Raw genomic sequence first — 16,112 nt, 5'->3', positions numbered from 1 at the left:
TTAGAAGAACACCGAATGATATTTTATCATAGTATTGCAAGTGAAACTGTTCGATAGCATTAAAAAAGCGCTTTCATTGCTCATGAATAAAGACTGCATGACAGTGCAGTAAAAGCTATGTTGCACTTGATGGCGGTGACATGGTAACATGAATTACGCTCTCTGTGCCATTCATTCAAAGAAACGAGGCATCAAGACTCCAAGCACATTTTGACCCACCATCCTGCAGCCAGGTCCGCGCCTGTAGAGCTTCACAACGACACTATTGTCCAACCAGAGAGCTGCTACTGCTGATCCCCACTTTACTGCAACTAACGGACCTCCTGCTCCTCAGACAGTGAGTGAAATCACACGTCCGAGTCACAAAATACCCACGAACTCTTGTTTGGGAGTTTTTTGAGCATCAGCATTTTTTGTTGTGAGGTTTCCTTTAGTTTATGATTAAAAGAGTGGTAGAATATTAACTTTAAGTCGGCTTTAAGTCCATAAATGTTGGAGGTTTTGCATTCGTGCAGCCACAGAGCAGAGAAGAGGAGAGTGGGACGGACTTGGATGTGAGACAGGAGCTTTCGATGTCCCAGTAAGGATCCAAACACACCATCAACAAAAAGCAACATGACAAAGGTGAGTACGAGCTATGAGTGAGTGAAGCATGAACAGAGTCTAACAGGTCTTTCATGAAGTTTGTGTGTGAAAAGTTTTTAAAACCTGCCGTAAGTCTTGTTCATACGGCCGCGTGGGAGCGGGGGATCAAAACGTCCGAAAATGTAAATAATGTGTTTTTGTCTGACGGAATATGCGGACGTGTCCCCGCAGCGTGTTTCATTTTCAGGGATCTATCCCGCTAAACCACAAAAACACGTTATTTAGTTGACGCACCAGCTCTGCACCTTAACAAGAGGGGAGAGAGAGAGAGCTTTGGGAACTTTAATGCTGCCTTAAGAGCGTCTTTGTAGACAGCCTGTGATAACAAATGCTTTTAAAGGGACATGACACCTAATTTCGAAAACAACCAAACATTTCTTAATTTTTACCTGAACCACATTCTTTTATTAGCTCTTACTTAGAGGTAAAAAGTCACTACATTTACTTATAAGTGAATGATTGAGTATTGTTTTTGTGAGCTTGTACTTTTTAAACTACATTTTAAAATCAGTAATTTTATTTTTACTAATGTGTACTTTTGGGGAAGTGTTGCACTTCACTACATTTTTAAAAGCATGAAGCACTGGAAAGAAATAGCTACTAACTACTAAAAGCCAAACTGACGAGGTCTGAGCTCTATGGCAACAACATGAAACAATCCGTTAGTTTGGCTTTGACAACACATGAAGTTGTCAGCAGCACACCCTGTAAAACTAAACAGTAAAAGGTTGTTAAAATCAGTTGTGTTATCTTAAAAATCGAAATAGCTCTGTGTTTCTGCATTGATATAATGCATTTTTAGTCTTGAGTAAACAGTACTCAATCACTCTAAGTATTTTTTGTCATTGCACTCAGGTTATTTCACATTTATCTCTTAATCTGCATTGTTTTCATACAATGCCTTTTGAGCATTAGACACTTGTGCACCATGATTGAAGTTGTCTCAGTCCCCATCAATGGGGAGCAACTTCACACTGCAAGGATGATGTACTGAAGTCTGTGCAGTGGATGTAAATAGTTTTTTTTATATACTTGAGTCATACTTGAATAAGCTAATTCCACCACCTAAACACTTTGACTTAATTAGTTACAAAAAATATGCAGCTGCTGCATTTTACTTTAAGTTACACCTTATTATAATAAAAACATATTATAGAGTCATCTTCTCCTGTTTCACTTGGAGTAAAGATCACAAATCACTGTGAAAACTGTGTGGCTTTCAGAAGTACACTGAAATAAAGTAACATATTGGTTGAACTTAAAAAAAAATGAAGTAATCAATCACAGGAATTGAATCAATTATTTTTTTAATTAGGTAAATGTAAATTTTTTAAGTTCATAGAAACAATTTTTAAATGTTTAGCAAACCTAATTCTTTTAGATTGTCCTAAACTAAGAATAAAAAATTCCCTTAATCACAGCAGATGCATTTTGACACATAGGTTAATGCTGGATGCCTGTGCTGGAGTGTAGAAGGAGAGCCACTCAAAAAGTGGCAGCTGCTGTTGAATCAAATGTTTCTCAAATCCACTCAGGGCATTGTGTGCACCGCAGGTTTGATACCGTAATAAACACTGTGGCAAGCTGTGGTGAAGAATGGCTCATAGACAAGCTCTCATGCAGTGAACATGAACATCTATAGTCTATTTTTGACACAGATATACACACATATACAGGCAGCATAGTCTGCACCATTAACCCCCTCACTCATGGTGTGACACTTGAAAAGAACACCCAAAAACATGAACCAACAAACAAATCATGCACCATTACAACCCCACATGAAACATGAACATTATACAACATCAGAAGAGTGAATTCCCTTGTACCAAACAATCCCAGCAGTCCCTGCTCCAGACCACTGCTTCCTGGATCGCCACAATGCATCGATCCAATGACAGAATTTAATTTGGTATCCAGCTGCCAGTTTAAATGAAAAATCTAGGTTCAACCATTAAGATGATTTAGAAGACTTAGATTTAATGAACAAATCAATAATTTTAGGCTGTTGTAAAACGAAAAATTACATCAATCCTACAACAGCATTGTTTTACTTTTTTCAGTGTAGCTACTGAGTACTCAGCACATTGAGTAAATGTTAAATAACTTACTTTTTACTTTTATGTGAGTTGATTTATGGACTGGTACTTCTACTGATGTGGATTTTTACAAAAGTAACTGTACTTCAACTTGAGTGCCATAGTCTTTTACTTCTTCCACCCCGCTCTTGCTTTCCAGTATTTTTCTTTTGTTCGATCACTTTTGACAGAATACATAGTTCTTATGACATTTAACAGCCAGGCATGTGCATTTGAGTTGCTGACTGCAGGGACTAAGAGTAACCAATGTATGTGGAGTTTTTGTGCATGGTAATGTATGTTATGACTAACTCGTCAAGCTTGTTGTTCTTGTTTTTGTTAGCCCTTTTCTTTATTTGTGTGTAAACAGAGCCAGAGAAACTAACTGGAGAAAACATTCCCAAATACAGTTCCAAAAAAGCAGATTTTTCTCCTGAAGTACGTTTAGGGCAGGAAAGTAACTAATTACATTTACTCAAATTACTGCGATCAAGTAGCTTTTTTGTTTTGTTTTTAGTACATTTTGAAATAAGTAAATTTGCCTTTACTTAATTGTACTCAAGTGTAATTTAGAATAAGTATTGTACTTCATTAAATTTAAAAAGCATCAAGTACTGAGTAAAACACAAAAACTAAAGTCGGAATAAGATGGTACAGGCTTTTTGTCAGTTACATAAAACTTGTTGGTAAGGCACATAATGTTCAGTGGCATGGTTAGAAATTTAGCAGTTAGATTCCCCTTTATTACAAATGTGTGACGACCTGAATAGCCTAGTTGGGGATCCATATTCTCGTATAGTTATTGCCAATGAGGAATGTTCATATTTTATTCTACGATTTCCTCAGTAGAAACTCAGTACTCAGTACTCAAAGTGAACTTTTAATTAAAACACTTACTTTTACATGAGTAGATTGAAAGATTTATAGACCAGTACTTTTACTTCTACTTAAGTAAATTTTAACTACAGTAACTGTACTTTTACTTGAGTATGATCATCTTATACTCTTTCCACCTCTGAAATATATTTGGTGAGTCTGAATTAAAATTGATCATTTTTGTAACATGCAGTTTATTGTTTTGAAAACAGTTTTCATCTGCTGTGAGAACTGCCAAAAATTACACCAGAGTAAGGCTGCACAATAAATCACAGTTTAATGACAATATGAACTTTAGCAACAAAGTCATTGCAAAAGTCTGAATTTGGCCCAATGAATAAGATGAACGCTGTAGATTGCACATGCTCTTACTCCATTTTCATGCTGATGCTCAAGCAACCCTTGGAGTAATTGTTGCAAATTTAGTGGGGAAATGTTCACAAATATTATATATGTTGCAAATAGCTAGAGCAAAAAGGTTCTTTACAAAGAAACTTTACTTCATATCATTATCCCAATGCTGAAAAATAGTACATCAGATTTTTTCCTCATATAGTGCAAGCCTAAGATAAAAAATGACTTACAGTCCAAAACTATAAAATCACGATTGTATGATTTAAATGTCAACTGCAAACATCTAAACCAATTAACATGCACTTCATTTATTTGGAATAACACTGTAAGTCGTTTCATATTGCAACATTTGCTGTATAACGCAGACAGAATAGATATTGCAATGTCACTTCCTTTCCACGTTCTTCATCACGTTCAATTAATCTCCGTTGCCTGATACATTAAGTCAAACAATCACAAACATTCTTTGGCAGAGGAGAAACCATCCTCTCCTAAACTTTCCTAGGATCTGAAAGCAGAACTCATGATTTTCCTGAATTAGGATCTACTAACCTCACAGTTTGAAACACATTAGGGTTATTTTAATGTAAATGAGGGATTACTGTGGCACATTACAACAACTCTCTATCCCACTGTGAATACTTTTGTAATTACTGATGGGGAAAACCTTTGTTTTTAAAAGATCTTCACAAAAACAAACCTTGTAAACCAGTTCCTGGTATAAATGGGCATTTTAAGCCTGCTGATCAAACCCTTAATGTCAAACAATGCAACGTCTCAGCACAAGATGTGCTTTTGAAAGTACTGCTGTGCTGCAGTCAGGGGTAGTTTAAGGAGTTTGAAGGCCCCAAGCAATAACCAATATGAGGCTCTTCACCCATTTCACTTAAAAAATCTAAGGGAGTGAACTACACAATTTTAAGCATCTCTTTTCAGGTATTAAAGTCATAGAACTTATAATGGAAGTCACCCAAATGGGAAATATACAGTGCATGCAGAAAGTATTCAGACGCCACTCTCTTTTTTAAATGTTATGTTTTAGTCTGATGCTGTATGGCACTTATGCTAATGTGATATTTCACTTTGTTACTTTTGATTAATTTACAAAAAAATAAAATTAAATAAATAAATGAATAAATTAAACAAATAGAATTAAAATTTTCTTTTCACTCTGTAGTAATGTGACAATCTTTGCCCTGTATTTACATTCAAAATACACTTCTTAATGACAAAAAGCAATTTTAGACATATACCCCATTATCTAGTGCACATCTGCCCCGATTGTATCTTGAGGCCCCTTGGAGAATTTGCCAATCGGATTGTTAAAACTGGTTAAGATTTTTACCTCAAGTACTGTGTGGATAATGTTTGTAATCAACAATAGTTTTGATACCGATAATGTTAAATATAAGCTGAATTTTCAATGAAGTTCATTTTTTGGAATTGAATTCTTGGGTGTTTGGTGTCTCACTTTTCAGATGAAGAGATTTCAGATTATCTAGAGCAAAATTTGGCATTTGGTAACAAAAGAATAAAAGTATCAACAATGTGGTATGCCAGCAGATTCTTGCTTCAAAGTGAAGCATTAAAATGCTTTTCTTGGAACTAACTAGACATTGATATTGGTTCTGTAACTAAACAGATGAGTTGTCAACCATTTAGCTGAGTGTGATCATAGAAGTATGTGTAACTTACTTCAGCATAATGACCTGTTTGAGTGACTTATTAGCCATGGGCTAACAGGAAGTATGCATAATGTCCGTGACAAAATATGGGATTTTATGGATTGCATCATCTAGAACTTCCTGTTCTTTCACATAGAGAAAATACAACAGATAGTACATTTTTTCTAGATGTTTTCCATGTATGTCTAGGGCCTTAAAATGTTGTCATTCAATAAAAAAAATGTTCCATTTTTTTTAGAAACTATGTGGGACCAATTATCCAACCAGCATCTGCTTCATAGTGGTGAACGAGTTCTGTGAACGCTTCTCCTACTATGGCATGAAAGGTATGTAAACTGCTCGTCTGGACAGCATGTGGTCATTTGATCAAGCTAAAGAGCGGGGTTCCTTATTTACAGAGCTGCTTTTGGGTCTTTGAATGCAACTGTAGCATACGAAAGTAGCTGACACTGTTGAATGAGTGATGCTGAGCTTGTTAAAAGAGTTTAAAAGAGGGAGTGAACGAGGGCAAGAGAACAGAGAGCTTTTAATGAACTGATAAGGCTGAAGGCTCCGTTTTGCCCTCACATGACCTCACTTATTCTCACATGTCCGTCCGTCACATTACTTCAATCAGTTCAAGCAGACACATAGACATAGTTCAAAAGGCAGATTGAACATGAGTCATGAGTATGTCTTTTACTTCGGTGAAGTCTGAGGAGGCTGACTGCCAGGGCTGCATGTGCAATGTTACTTTTCACAACATGGGAAATATTTGTTATCAATTTCACATGATAGCATGTTTATTAACATATATATTTATCATACCTCTGGTTATAGTTTTAATCCACTGTACTTATTAATAACATGTGCACTTTAACTTTTAATATCAGATGCTGTTTCAATTTAGTATAATGTGTGGTATTACTGAAAACATCAGGCTGTATTATGTTCATTGTCACATGTAGTTATATGTTTTTTATTACCATGGATGATTTTACTTTCATTTTAATTATCAAGTGCATTACAACATAATTTGTCAGTACTACTAATTAAACAGTATCATTTAAAAAAGAAAAAAAAAAAAAGTTTATTGACCGTTGCACCACAATATGTTTTATAATTTCCTTCCATAAATAATTCCTCTCGTTGTAATTTCCTCTCATTTATCATTATGGTTATTATTATTATTGTCAATATTTATGGCAGTATCAGTACCATTAGAATTGCCTTCTCTACTTTGTTGCTTCCCTTTTAACAGTTAGAAGTACTTTCATTGTTGCTATATATAGGCTGTTTCTTAGCATTCTGCATTGTGGCACCAGAATTAATGTGGGAATAGAATACATTCTTAATTTATCTACAAAAACATCTGTAATTGTGCTAGATTAATAATCTTGGATAATTGTCAATTTTCAACCACGTCATGGCAAGTGTAACAAAGCTACAGGGGATTTTTGAAGTACCTGTAAGCTGGACAAACAATATAGCTAAGCATGCATGACAACACATACAATATGGAACTCACTTTAAGCAAGCTTCAAGCAAGTTTCAATGGCTTTGTTTTAAAAAGAAATAGTCTTATTGACATCTTAAAAAATATTCTGAATTTCCATGCACCATTAAGATTATTTATTACCTGTGTGTGTTTTTATCCTGAGAATCAGAAACATACAGTAATCTAGTTTTATTGCCAGGTATGTTTTGGTGCAAAATAAATTACACAGAGAAAAAACACAAGAATAGTGAGAGGCTATGAAAAGAGCAGTACTTATTCTGAATGGAAATTAAACAAAATAAGATACAGATACAGTATAAAAGAGGTATAAAATAAATATAAAGAACACAAAGTACAAAAGGTGCATGGAGGAGCTGTATAGACATGCAAATGCACTCTATGAACAAAAGTATTCAACTGTGTGACCATTAAATCAACAAGGACTATAATGACATTGTGTTTGAATACATGTACTTTAATGTTGAGTTGGCCCCCCATATGCAACTATAGCAGGTTCCACTCTTCTTGTAAGGCTTTCCACAGGATTTTGGAGTGTTTTTGTGGGAATTTGTGCCCATTCATCCTGTAGTGCATTTATAAGGTGAGGCAGTGATGTTGGACTAGAAGGCCTGGTTTACAATCTCCGTCCCAGTTCATCCCAAAGGTGCTTGATGGGGTTGAGGTCAGGGCTCTGTGTAGGCCAGTCAAGTTCTTCCACACCAAACTAATTAAACCATGTCTTTAAAGTCCTTTCTTTGTGCACTGGGGCACAGTCATGTTTGAATAGAAAAGGGCCTTACCCAAACTTTTGTCAGAAAGTTGGAAGGATAGCATTGTCAGAAATGTTTTGGTGTGCTTTAGCGTTAAGATTGCCCTTCACTGGAGATACGGAGCCTGAACCTGAAAAACAGCCCCATACAATGATGTCCCCTCTACCAAATTTCACAGCTGGCACAGTGCAGTCAGCAGGTAATGTTCTCTCAGCATCTGCCAAACCCAGAGTCGCCCATCTGACAGCAAAACAGAGATGCGTGATTCATCACTCCACAGAACATGTTTCTACTGCTCCACTGTGCAGTGTTGGTGTTCAGAACTCTTCAGCTAGGGCGACTTTTACAGCAGTCGTCGACCCCACTCTTTGATTTTACATGGTCTTCTGCTGTGCGGCTGTTGTTCCTAAATGCTTCCACTCACAGTTGACCCTAGAATATCAAGCTCTTCAGGACAACCCAAATTTGTATCACAGTTGTTTGCAAATGGAGACTGCGTGGCTAGGTACTTGATTTTATACACCTATGGATTAATTGAAACACCTGAATTTAATAATTAACAGGTGTGACTAAAATACTTATGTCCATATTGTGTATGTCAGTAATAAGTTAGCAAAATTCAAGAGCATAAATTTACATGCTGTGCAGATATACACAGAAAGCAAAAAATCTAAATCCAGTGTGCAGTAATACAATGCATAAAATCTGATTTACTGTGAAATATTTTGGCTCTGGGGCTGCATGAGAGCCTGTATCAGGGACAGGGAAGGGCTGGGGCATGAATTGAATTGTGTCTCATGAAACTATGTTTCCACTTACAGCATTGCTGACGCTTTACTTCCTTACTTACCTGGGCTGGGACAAGGATCTCTCCACAGCTATCTACCATGCTTTCAGCAGCCTCTGCTATTTCACACCCATCCTGGGAGCCATCATCGCTGACTCCTGGTTGGGAAAATTCAAGTGAGTACTTCATCTCCAACTATGAAAAAAAAAAAAAAATCAAGTTTAAGGATTTTAGTCCTGGCTTTCAGGGTTCAATAGTGGAGAACAAAATTTTGTTTGTGCTGTTTAAAAGATTTGACATTGGTGGAAAGTAGTCTTTCCTGCTTATAAGGTTCAGGTTACTTTATTTGTACCAGAATGCGTGGGTAGATTTGTTTTGTAGCCAGCGAGAGTAACATCCATTATGGCACATAAACACCATCCATCCCCCTAAAGTGATAAAAAAGAGTGAGACTTACCAACCAGTAAATCCATAAGAATAAAAAATAAAAGAACTCTTGAATTAAGCCTAGGTTAACACAAGTGAATAAATAAAATTGACATATAAATGTGTGCAAATTATAGCCACAGCTTGTTGTACACAGTGGTAGCAGCAGGAACAAAACTGTTTTTAACCTGGTTTGTTCTGAAATAAACTGACGTCTGAAGAAAACCTAAATTGTGTTAACACCCCCCATTAGCGGACATGAGTCACTCTGGTCGCACAAATGCATACACATAAATGTAGCCCATAAATAAAATTGCAGTTCTGCATGTCCATAATCATGGTATTCTATCAACAGGACCATCATATACTTGTCCCTTGTGTATGTGGTCGGCCATGTGGTCAAGTCAGTCGGAGCCATTCCCACTGTGGGAAGTAAGGAGGTTCACATGTAAGTAATCAGGAGCTGAGTCACACATTTGAACAAGCAGAATCAGCGCTGTTGTAGTTTCAGTGATACATTAAACTTGTAATATTCCTTGTCTGTGTGTTGCAGTGGTTTGTCCATGACTGGTCTGATACTCATTGCCTTCGGTACTGGAGGAATCAAACCCTGCGTATCAGCCTTTGGTGGAGACCAGTTTGATGAGGAGAATGTAAGGAAGTGGACTTCTTCTTATGCTCCAAACAATCAAACTAGGGTAGTCTGTGAAATCAGTCCTTTCTGTGTGGAGTTTACACCCATGTTCCCCCCATGTATGTGTGGGTTCCCTCTGGGTACTCCAGCTTCCTCCCACCGCCGAAGGCATGCTCTAAATTGGCTGTAGGTATGGCCTGGATGTCTGTCTCTGTATGTCAGCCCTGTGACTGACTACTGACCGGCCTCTCGCCCTATGGCAGCTGGGATAGACTCTATAGAAAATGGATGGATGTAAAAGGTCAGACCTAAATCTTTTAACAAAGGATTCCTGTCTTTATTGTTAATCACCTCCAGATCTCAGAGAGGCAGAAATTCTTCTCCATTTTCTACATGTCTATAAATGCTGGGAGCCTTCTGTCCACTATAATCACACCCATACTGAGAGGTGAGCACTTACAGGCTTAATGTTTAACATATTGACATGGTGGGATCCAACAGTGTGACATAATCACATTATTGATGCCATTAAAGCTGGATTTTCCTATTGCAGGTGATGTGAAGTGTTTTGGTCATGATTGCTACGCTCTGGCCTTCGGGGTTCCTGCTATTCTGATGATTGTAGCTACAGGTGAGTGGTAATGCACATGTAGCATAATCCTGTTAAATAATTTCATTTAATAGATAAAGGACTAAGTAGACGACAAATGCACAACATTAAAAAATGATATACTAATAATTTGTTATGTCAAGCCAATGCAAAGTCTCAAGGATGAGCTAGAATGTTACATGTTAACTGAGCTGCACACTTTTGAAAGAAGTCATGCAATAGGTGAGAAATTTCTATATGACACTATTTTTAATTAATTTGCATTTTTTAAAATAAAATTCTGTTGTCACTTTTGCCTGATTGGGTACTGAATGTAGATTAATGAGAATAAAAATACATTTTTTTCAGCTGTAGCATCAGACAGACTGTTAAAACTGAGTGTAAATGACTTTTGGTTAGACCCGCTTTTATTTTGAAAGAATATGAGCAACTTAAAGTAAATCAAATGTTGTGATATTAACCATGAAAAGGGAAGTTGTTGAAAGTCTCCACAATTGACTCCCAAAATATAGTTCTAAAACACTCAACAGTGTTGAATCATAAACATAAAAACAGGAAATAAAGGCAGGTTGCTGAATTAAATGTCTGGAGCATATTCTACACAGCCACTTCCTGTCTGGACGCCCTGCTGTTTTCTAAATAAACTGCTAGCCTGATGATCATCTAGTACTGAAATCTTCCAAATTTTTGTGCAAATTAGACTGCATGGGAGGTCACTTGGGCTTTTATTAAGTCTAAAAAACCCACTCTTTTAGTGTGTCTTTTGACCTTTACACATGAGTTGAATCAAGACTAATAAAGAAAATGAAAAACACTGCTAATGCGTGCATGTTTTTCTTGCAGAAGATGCCAAAACATGTTCTAGTAAATATGATATTCCAGTAGCACTCAAGCTGGATGAATGAGTAATGCAAATATTTGGGCCTTGATAAATAATTCACTCAATATCTAAACACCAGGTGTCAGTACATGGTTTATATTTTTGTATAAAATGACTGGTGTTATATTCAAGAATCAAAGCTTATGTCAGGCTGTGATCTAAAGGCTGAGGGTATGTTTACATTAAGTGAAGTTTCGACAGGCTGGTTTTCATCTTGATCAAGGCTTGACCACATAAGTCCTGACAGTCCGTTGTCTCTAGCCGTGAATCCCTGCCCCTGCTGATCCTTATGTGATTTATGGTTCGCTGACCGCTTGCTGAGAAAACAAACTGTGATTTTATTACTCCAGGGGTCATGCACAGATACCAGCTGGTGTCAGACAAAGTACCGGCTTTAAAGACTGACCTGTCAGACCAAAGCTTAGTGTGTTTACAGCATGCTAGATTTTATTATTCTGAAGAATTTCAAAAGAAACTGAAAAGGACAAAACATCCTTATATAGAAACTTATCCTGTCAGATTTAGGTTGTAGTTAGGGGTATGAATACTCATGATACCAGGTGAGTGGAGTAAGTATTTATACAAAACTCGAGCTGTTAATTTTCATCTGTCTTGTGCAGTTGTGTTCATTGCTGGCAGTAGCTTGTACAAAAGGAATCCTCCCCAAGGAAATGTACTGCTGGAAGTCTGCAGATGCATTGGAGTGAGTTATTTCTTTTCCTCTTGGGTCGTTTAAGATCATTTAGCAGAGTTACAAAAGACTTTTTTGCTGCAATAAAGACATGACATTTAAAGCATTGCTTCAGCCCTGGTTTCTGTTGAAGTAACAAACTTTTCCAATCCTTGTATTTATATTTCACAGTTTGCCATCAAAAACCGCTCAGTAAGATCAAAGCATGACCCTCCAAGGAAGCACTGGTTGGATTGGGCAGAGGAGAAGTATTCGGTAACAAAAGGATTCCGTTTCTTTTCCATGCAATAATTTGTATTTGTCCAAAAGTTCGGAGAATAGTGCTATAAAAAGTAGATGCATTATTGGTCATTTTAGTGTGTAAACAAACGGTCCGGTCTGTGTGTTTGTGTGTCAACAGAAGCGTTTGATTCAGGAGATTAAGATGGTTCTGCGAGTTTTGGTGCTCTTCATTCCACTTCCGATGTTCTGGGCTCTGTTTGATCAGCAGGTAAAGAGAAAGTAAAGAATTATCGACAGCTTCAATGACAGCTTCCACCACTGTTATGCACAAATACAGTCAAAAGGAAGGCACATATTGGTCAGGTTCTCCACCAATTTGATGCTAACCAAAACAAGTCAACATCTAAAGGAGAAGTACTAAATTTTATCTTGAATTTGCTAAATAAATTCTCATTAAGCCTGATTGATAGACAGGTGGATTTGTGCAGTGTCTACAGTGTTGCGAGAGAAGATACCTGAGTTGAAACAGAAAAGTTTCTAATTCCCCAGTCAATCTATGTTCTGACCGTCATCCTGTGGTTAAGAGCAAGGCTGGACTGGTAATCTGGCATACAGGTCATATCCTGGTGAGCCTTCACACTCTTGGACTGGTATTTTATTGTCATAATTCCTTACCTTTATGTCCTTGTAGTTTAGTAAGGATAATGTGTCAGCCATTTCCCCCCTGACAACAAGAAATTAGGTGAAAACAGAGTGAATACACATGATTTTAGTTGTCTATGGCATCTGTGTCTCTGCCTTGTATGGGGGAATCATTTGGCAGATCTCTAACAGGGGATGGAAGAACAGTGTAGTAATATCTTGTTTGACCTGGGAAAAAAATACCTTACCCAAAAATGTTCTTCCCAGTCCAGTGCTGGTTAAAAGCTTTGGGTATTAAAAGAAAGAATGAGAGGCGCTATTTCTCTACACTGAGAGGTGCCACTCTTTGAAAATGTTACTGGTTTTTCCTGTAAATTTACAACATTTTTAAGCTAAAAATGTGATTTTTTGCAATCACGTTTTAATAACCCAAAAAAATGAGTGAATTTTCTCAAAAGTTAACGTATCCTCTTTATTTTATGCTTTAAAGTTGCCCTCATGTGCTTTCTTACAAATGTCCACATGGCTTACGGTTAAACTGTTGGATGTCATTGGTTAAAGGCCATTGGGCTTCATGATCACCCCTTACTTGTGAACGAAACATGTACAAAATGTTTTAGGATATGGTGCATTTTCAAGTTTTGTTTTGTTTTGTTTTTTTTTCTTAATTATTGTACAAAAAGTACATAACCAGTCTTAGTCAGCAAACTTTGAGGTCCTGAGTCATCACTCCCTTATAAAATCCCATAACTATCTGTTATCTTCTCTTCTGGCCAACACTCAACAAACCATCTGATTACAGAAAAACCTCAAAGCCACATTCAGCATTCCTGAATTTCATTTGTCCTGGACTGATTCTTCATTGAGAATGACTGGTTGAAAATATGCCTGACAAAAACCTGAAACTATCTTTGGGAAAAGGTGCAAACTGATTAAGATAATCCTGTATTTTACCCTCCACAGAAAGCTCAAACAAGTCTTCTGTGGATAAAGATTCCTCTGCTAACAGTCACACTGCTGCCTCAGTATGTTAAACACTGAGAGTAAAACTATGTTTTTCTTTATTGCAGGGTTCCCGTTGGACTCTTCAGGCCACGAGGATGAACATGGCTTTTGTATGTATTTATTTTCTGACTTGAAACACCAATGTCTAAATTTAAAATAGCTGATAGCATGTCTTTGCACTTTGATATCAGAGGGTGGGTTTTGTTGTTCTCGTAAAACAAGCTGGGATGTTGTCGCATTTTGTCATTTTACTTTACGAAATATCTTTATGGCCTCTCTAATTCCAGCACTCAGGTTATGTAATTTTTATAGTGCAAAAAGGACATCCTGTTGTATTTGTGAAGTTAAAGTCTAAATGTCCATCCTGCTAAGCTGAACTCATCTGTATTTTTCATTACAGGGAGATTCCTTCTCTATTAAGCCAGACCAAATGCAAGTAAGTATTCACTTTGAATGAAATAAGTTAAAATCAAAAAACAGGTCTGATTTGAGAAAACACTGGTCTAAGAGCAGCACAAGCATTTCCATTGCCATACACAGTTTGACCACATACCTGTGTTCAAGAGACAATCCACTTGTATACTCGTGTGTGGCATCTAAAAGAATATTCTAGCCTGTTTCTGTTTGTAAAACCTCACTGCAACTAAATTATCAGTGGGCAAATATCAGTAAAAATACTCAACTCATGATCAATAAAGTGATACATAAGTTACAGTAGAGTTACAGTAGTAACATCAATGATTTAACAGGCAGCTCCATTCTTAATACAATCCCAATCCCAAAAAAGGGAGGTACTGTGTAAAATTTAAAAAATAAATAAAGTGATAGTGTGTTTTAGCATTGCATGAAAAATATTAGTTCACTTTGTATTAGATGGCAGCAATGCATTGCAAAAATGTAGAGACAGGGCAGCAAAAGGTTGGAAAAATTAATAGCACCAATGAAAAGGAGCATTTTACAACTAATGAGGTTAACTGGCAACAGGTTATAAACAAGGTTATAGACAACAGGTTATATCAGGACTGGATATAAAAGTAGTATTTTAGAGAGGCACAGGTTCACTAATCTGTGAAAAACTGCGACTAAAAATGTAAAACAATGTCCAAAATGTTGACTTTCAAAGACTTTGAAAATCCCACCATCTGTAGTTCATATTATCATCAAAAGATTCAGATAATCTGGAGAAATCTCTGTGATCCAGGGAAAATACCAAAGGCAAATTCTGGATGCTTACGATCGATAGGTCCTGAGGTGGCACTGCATCAAAAACAGACTGATTCTGTGCTGGAAGTCACTGCATGGGCTCAGGAACACGTTGTTCAGAAATCACTGTCTGTCAGTAATCATTGTCTGTTCACCGTGCTATTGACAAATACAAGTAAAAGTTGTTTTAAGCAAAGAAGAAGCCATTTGTGAACACAATCCAGAAACGCCGCCATCTTCTCTGGACCAAGGCTAATTTAATATGGACTGAGGCAACATTGAAAACTGTTCTGTGGTCAGATAAACCCAAATTTGAATTTTTTTTCTCACAAACCACGGACGCCGTGTCCTGTAGACTTGAAAGGAGACAGACCAGCCAGCTTTTTATGAGTGCACAGTTCAAAAGCCTGCATCTCTGATGGTATGGGGTTGCATTAGTGCCTATGTCATGGGCAGCTTACACATCTGGAAAGTCACTGTCAATGCTAAATGCTAAAAGGTATAAAGAAGTATTAAAGCAACATGTGCTTGCATCCAGACAATGTCTCTTCCAGGGAAGGCCTTGCATATTTGAGCAAGATAATGCTAAACCATAAACCGATTAGAGCACTTATTATCCTATATCAGACAAGAATAGGACAACAATTCTGATCTGATACTATTGATTATTGGTGTTAATATGAATTAACAATATAGTAACCTTTTTAAGTGTCTCCATGTTTATAGTCTTGTGGTGTCCTCCATTAAAAGTTGCATCTGGGCAAATGTACACAACAACGCTAGTGACACAGCTAGACCCATACACAAACGCATAGTAAAACAGTCGGTCCATCTTTGACCTTAAGGTTTAAGTCTATTCATTTACTGTTTTCAATGTTAATGATTTTATTAACAGAGAGGAAAAAAAAAACAAAATGAGCACCCAGTTTTTTAACCTACATGCTGTTATGTATATTTGATCTATAATTTCAGCCATCTATTAGTTTCACAAGTGCAAACACACCTGTGTGACACGTCAGTATTTTTAGTGAAGCAGGTTGGATGACAAATATTTGACTTGCCAAGACTTAATTTCATTGCTGTAAAAACATTTTTATAGAGCTTAATCACCTCCATCATGCCATCTT

General features: G+C 36.9%; 1 protein-coding gene across 1 annotated transcript in view; it reads left to right on the top strand.

Moving 5' to 3' along the window:
- Nucleotides 1-338: 338 nt before the first annotated feature.
- slc15a2 (solute carrier family 15 member 2) overlaps nt 339-16,112 on the top strand; it is a 32,501-nt gene continuing 16,727 nt past the window's right edge. The window contains exons 1-12 of the mRNA XM_041807429.1: nt 339-624; nt 5,877-5,964; nt 8,707-8,848; nt 9,454-9,546; nt 9,652-9,751; nt 10,090-10,180; nt 10,286-10,363; nt 11,843-11,925; nt 12,085-12,168; nt 12,314-12,403; nt 13,848-13,892; nt 14,183-14,218. Coding sequence (XP_041663363.1) covers nt 616-624; nt 5,877-5,964; nt 8,707-8,848; nt 9,454-9,546; nt 9,652-9,751; nt 10,090-10,180; nt 10,286-10,363; nt 11,843-11,925; nt 12,085-12,168; nt 12,314-12,403; nt 13,848-13,892; nt 14,183-14,218 — 939 coding nt within the window. The 5' untranslated portion in view covers nt 339-615. The remainder of the gene's footprint in view (nt 625-5,876; nt 5,965-8,706; nt 8,849-9,453; nt 9,547-9,651; nt 9,752-10,089; nt 10,181-10,285; nt 10,364-11,842; nt 11,926-12,084; nt 12,169-12,313; nt 12,404-13,847; nt 13,893-14,182; nt 14,219-16,112) is intronic.

Source organism: Cheilinus undulatus, linkage group 15, assembly GCF_018320785.1.
Source record: "Cheilinus undulatus linkage group 15, ASM1832078v1, whole genome shotgun sequence".
Lineage (NCBI taxonomy): Eukaryota > Metazoa > Chordata > Actinopteri > Labriformes > Labridae > Cheilinus > Cheilinus undulatus.
This window is presented reverse-complemented; position numbering and strand designations above follow the sequence as displayed.